The following is a 5,502-nucleotide window of genomic DNA, read 5'->3' on the forward strand; positions in this document are numbered from 1 at the left end:
ATTTCCCAGCGCCACTCGCAAAAAATAATTATTTTAATCACAAATAAATTATATAAAAATAATTTTATAAATTAATATATTTTATTATAATTTTTTAATTATAAAATTATTTTTATTATAAAATAAATGTAATAAATCAGATAAAATTATATTAATTTATGAGATTATTTTTATATAATTTATTTATAAATATAACAGTACTAAAAAACAATACGAAAAGCTCAACTATTTTATGTAAATATTTTTTTAATGTAGCTTCGATCATGATGAGAACATTCTCATGATCTTTGTTTGTTTGTTCTTTTTATGAGCTTTTTTATAAAGCAGGTCAAAAGAATCATGGACATGCATGCTTGATCCCCGTCCACCATTCGCTCACATGGGGTCGGCTCACATTGTAAAAAGTAAAAAAATCGCTGCAAAAAATCAATTTTAAAACTTGATGTTAAAAGTCTGCATCGACATCAAATTCGTTGGAATTAATCTGCAATTGCAGCAATTATATTTGTAACAATACTAAAATCGTTGAAAAAAGCCTAATTTCTTGTAGTGAGAGCAGCAATATTTGAGGGAATTGCTTGGACGAAGACTATATAGGTTGCTGGAAAACTCATTATGGGAGAAGATCGTAGTTTACAGTGAAGGACACGTACGTATGCTGCTTTAATTAATATCATCAATGGGAGACGTATTTAATTGTTACAACTACAACATGTACAAATGCCTGTCCTGAATAGTAATAGAGGTTGTAGAAATCAAATCTGATCAGCATCGGAGTATTCTATGTATACATTTCAATAATTGTTTCCTTCTAAATATCTTTTTAAATACACCTGAGAATTTTTCACAAGCAAAAATATAAAACAAGTACTACAGTCTACAGTTCATACTATCTTCTTAAAACTCTCAAAATTTTTGGTCACGTCGGGATCTCAGTTAATTTCAAAGCAAGGATTAACTGGGGTTATGAGCTGTCCACTACACAGTCTACACCATGACAATCAAGTCAGCTTTGATATATGGACTTCAGTCCTCAGTCATTTACTAACAACCTAAAGTCAGTGCAACAGTTCCCCAAAAAGAGCAAGAAAAAAGAAAAAAAAGCACATTTTCCTACTCACAGAATTGTTGTAATTGGTGAGCGAGCCACGGCTCCAGGGGACTGTCTCTTCCACAGGAAACAGCCCTCAACCTGGTCATACATTATTTAAGTCTTAAGATACTTTCTCTGTGCTTAAATCCCTCCCTCCCTCCCTCCATTCTATCTCAATCAAACACCCGATCCTTCTATAGTTCTTTCTGTTCTTCTTTCTCTGAATCCCCTTCTTAACTGTAATTTACCTCACAATCGCCAATATCTTCATAGGCTGTGACTAACTGATGGCCCCAAGAACCTGTCTACGCGGCCTGAAAGTAGCAGTCACTGTGGCTTTCGTCTTTTTTCTCACGTTTATACCTCCGAAATCAGGTAAAACAAAGTCCAATCCATTCGGTAGAAACTGTTCAGAGCTTTCTCAAACATGGTGCAAAAATCCCAAGTGCATCTTACTTTCTCTCCTCGGGGTGTTTGAGTCTGATCTATTCTCCAGGATATTAAATTAATTTTACTGTTTTAAGTTTTTCATCATTCACTATTATACGCGTGTACTTGATAAATTATCTTCCCCCATCCCTGTTTAACGGGGTTCTGAACTGTGAGGTCTCTAATACCATGCAGTGCCAGAATGGGGTCGACACTATATATGACGTTTAAGTACTGCACTAAGTAAAGTTACATGCATTTTACTGCCATGTTAATTGGATCGCTATGATCTTCAGGATACGGCGAGAGTTTAGCGCGGAAGGAACTGGTGCTGGGATCAAAGCCACCTGCTTGTGTGAACAAGTGCTTGAATTGCAGGCCTTGCATTGCTACTCTAGTCATTCCTTCTCACCAAAGCAAAGGGAGTTTCGCTGCATGGTCTCTTAATGAAGATGACAGCTACTATCTCCTCACATGGAAATGCAGATGTGGGAATAAGTTCTATCAACCATGAATATCTCAATCACTCACCATTCTGTTTGTAGAAAACTGTTACAAATTAAAGACCAGAAAAATGCTCATTTCAAGGCGCCTCTCGTCTCTCTTATCACTTGTAGTTTGCTGTATGATATCATTAGATTTAAGTGATTTCGATCTCATGCGGCCCTGCACTCCTTTACTTCATCTTGTCTAAGAAAATATTATTTTGAGATAGATTCTTTTGGGTTGCTTTTTAGTCGCATTGAATGCTTGATGCGCTTGCTGATCATAATGATCAGACTTTTTACGCTAATGTTAACGTAGTGTTTGGTTTGACGATACCCATAAATTCCTCTAGTTTCAGCTACTGCCTTTCTTGCATTGCATTTATACGACATCGATCTAACATGAAACAGAATTAATCATTCTTCCCTTCGATCCCTTCGTGACCCAGTACCCTCATGATGATTGAGCAAAGACTAATACGATGCGACAGGTCAAAAGCTTTTCAGAAACAAGCACGTACGTACGTACGTAGCAATAGATGAAGATCATCATCACGGCCACCTTCCACGTACAACCTGAGGGTTCGGACGGATAGAGACCCGTCAAAAGGACTTTAATTAATTGCTTTGTCTCGGGGATTGCCTTTGGAATTCGAAAACCATCATATATAGGCTTTCTTTAAACAAGCCTTGGATGTGTTGTATTTAATTACTTGATCAATGTTTGCGCATTGCAAGATTGTTTGACTAATGAGAAAACGATTGTTCAGAGATCGCTACATCTATAAAGAATATATTATAACATTTTTTTTTATTTGTTGTCAAATATTACGAACATATTGTAGTACTTATTTTATATATCTATCTTTTATAATAATTTTTTTTTTAATTTTCATTATTTTTTATCACTATTCATTATTATTTAATATTTTAATATTACTTTTTTATTACTATTTATAAAATATCTAAAATCATCTCACTATCTAAACACTCTGAATATTTCAAATTTGAAAAGCAAAAAACTTGGACATTCAACTTGGGGTAATAGGCGAGATTAAGCTTTGATCATAACCTATGCAGTTTATTTTAAATAATTCTATACGTTAGCTACTTGGGCTACAACCACCAAAATTGGTTGTATTTCATCTTTTTATTTTATTTTTTCATATATTTTTTTAACACCTTTAAATATTATATTTTAAAAAAAAATTTCACAACATCATTAAAAAAATATCACTAAATAAAAAAAGAAAAAAAAATCGACACTATTGGGACCAAGGTTTTAAAAACCGTTCCGTTCCGGCCGGAACAGTGACCGGAACCGGATAGGTGTCTATTCCGTTCCGGGTCAAATTCCGGCCGTTCCGGTCAATTCCGGCCGGAATAGTAATTCCGGTCTAAAAAAAAAAAAAAAAACTCTCTTGTAAATAAGTTGAAAAATAATGAATAAAATTGTACTTTTAGAATTCAAATACCTCTTTCCGTGCACTAGAAGTATTGTTACTTTTAATAATCTGTCTATTCTTTAATTTTTTTCCTTTATTTTTGTGTCGTAACTCAAGTTTATGATTTTTTTCAATATATATTCATTTTATAAATCTTTAATTCTTCTATATATATACACATATACATATCACACACTTACATATATATGTATTTATTTTATTAATTATTAGTTTATATATACATATAAATATTTATATATAATATATAATTAATCTCGAAACGGTACACCGAAACGTACCGGTACCGAAATATTTCGTTCCAATACCTTGACCGGAATGGTCTCCGAAACGGATTTCAAAACTTTGATTGGGACCCACCATCTGTTGATTTAGCATTTCTCTGCCAGCTTGGCAGCTTGTATGAACAGTAGTAATAAGTATGCTTTTGTAATTTTTTTTAGATTTGGGTCAGAGAACAGTAAGAGTCGAAATTTGAAGTCCAATTAGCCAAGCCCACATTGACACGAGCCCAAGCACCAAGCCCATCAACCAGCCCTATAGGCTATAACTAGAGCATCTAACCAAATTCCATAATCGAAGCTCGTTCGGTTTTCCTTCAAAATGGCCCGACCATCTGAGACTCGGTTCCAGCGTCTCTCCCTCCACCACCGTCTTCCATAAACCACTTCCAAAACCCTTCCCTCTCTTTCTTCCTCCTTTAATTCCCTATAATACCATGCACCCGTTCCCACAACTTCTTCCCTGTCTCCGCCAATCATCTCCTTCCCTCCTGTCCTCGCGCGCCGCCGCTCCTTCTTCCTTGCCAAGCCACCACACCCGGAATTCTAACCCGCTTTCTCTCACAGGTTCGGGTTCCACGTTGAGTTCGTTGATTTTTTGTTTTGGTTTTCTTTTGCATTTACGTAGTTTTTTTGGCTGACATGCGTTCGATTTCCGATTCTGAAGACAAGTAATTATCTGCTGAAAATGCATATTGAGTATTTTTTTTGGTTGCATGATATTATTTTTTCTTTTGATTGTAAGAAAAGTTATGCCTTTTCAACCCATTTATCTATTCTTGCAAATCACTTGATGATTTATTTTTTAAATTTAATTCAAACTTAATATGAGTGTGGTTGAGGAACATATATAATTTACATGATGTCAATATTACAACAAAAACACGACTTGACACATTCCTTCTTCTAATTTTCAAGATTGGTTAATAGCCTCGTACTACTGACATGATTCATTTTCAATTACTGAAAAAAACGAGGATCTCAATTGTATGAATATTGTGAGATTGGATGTGGTTTGCAAAACAAAATAAGGATGACTGTAAAAAGCCATATCATCTGTTGGTGGCATGTCCATGATTTCTTTAGAATCGATGCATGCCAATGGAAAATTGACCAGGGAATAGATGGTTGTCTCTCATGCCCCACCCTGTTTTTGCCTCTTATGCCCAATACCCTTATTTATTTATTTATTTATTATTATTATTATTTTTTCTCGTGTGCATTATATAAAATACACTAGTGCTGAAGTGCCTGAAGTTTGCAGCATCTTTGTTCAAATTTCGAGATAGAGAACAGATCTTCTTTACTGTTCTTTCCTGGATGTATTTCACTATTTCCTCTTCTGGGCTTCTGCATGGGATTGGGGGAATTGCATTAGGATAATACATCAGGCATCAGGCATTCGGGAAATGAAAAAACGTACTGGTTTATCAAAGTCAATATGATATGAATTTGGATTTGGCACTGACTCTGGGCTATTGGCAATTTGGAGTATCAAACGTCCATTAATTTTTTGAGAGTGTCTTTGCCTTTCTACCGTCTAGATCCTTCCCGTTCTGTTCTCAGTAGTTATGATGTTACCATGATCAGGTCTCCCATTTTTATTTAGCAGAAGAAAAGACCATAAAACTTGCAGAAAATAAGTAGGACTGTTATACCCACTATTTGGGTGCATGGGAACCCACCCACAAGATGAGATGTATTCGGGGTAATGTTTTTAATATCATTTCAGTTAAAAAATTGGAAGAAAT

General features: G+C 35.0%; 1 protein-coding gene and 1 long non-coding RNA gene across 2 annotated transcripts; both read left to right on the forward strand.

Annotated features, from left to right (window-relative positions):
- Positions 1-547: 547 nt before the first annotated feature.
- On the forward strand, positions 548-2,309 carry LOC122295440 (EPIDERMAL PATTERNING FACTOR-like protein 8). The gene is made up of 2 exons (XM_043104461.1): positions 548-1,468; positions 1,819-2,309. Exons 1-2 carry the CDS (start codon positions 1,381-1,383, stop codon positions 2,034-2,036), a joined length of 306 nt encoding a protein of 101 aa, XP_042960395.1. The 5' UTR covers positions 548-1,380; the 3' UTR covers positions 2,037-2,309.
- A 1,618-nt stretch (positions 2,310-3,927) lies between these two features.
- On the forward strand, positions 3,928-5,236 carry LOC122301124. The gene is made up of 2 exons (XR_006240141.1): positions 3,928-4,318; positions 5,016-5,236. It is a non-coding gene; the product is annotated as an uncharacterized LOC122301124 (long non-coding RNA).
- The last annotated feature ends 266 nt before the right edge of the window (positions 5,237-5,502 follow it).

Source organism: Carya illinoinensis, chromosome 2 (assembly GCF_018687715.1).
Source record: "Carya illinoinensis cultivar Pawnee chromosome 2, C.illinoinensisPawnee_v1, whole genome shotgun sequence".
NCBI classification, from domain to species: domain Eukaryota; kingdom Viridiplantae; phylum Streptophyta; class Magnoliopsida; order Fagales; family Juglandaceae; genus Carya; species Carya illinoinensis.

What these genes read in the sequence shown, in the direction of transcription:
- LOC122295440 (XM_043104461.1), top strand. Translation starts at nt 1,381, where the DNA reads ATGGCCCCAAGAACCTGTCTACGCGGCCTGAAAGTAGCAGTCACTGTG. An exon ending in GTTTATACCTCCGAAATCAG is followed by an intron (nt 1,469 to 1,818) that starts GTAAAACAAAGT and finishes TATGATCTTCAG; the next exon opens with GATACGGCGAGAGTTTAGCG.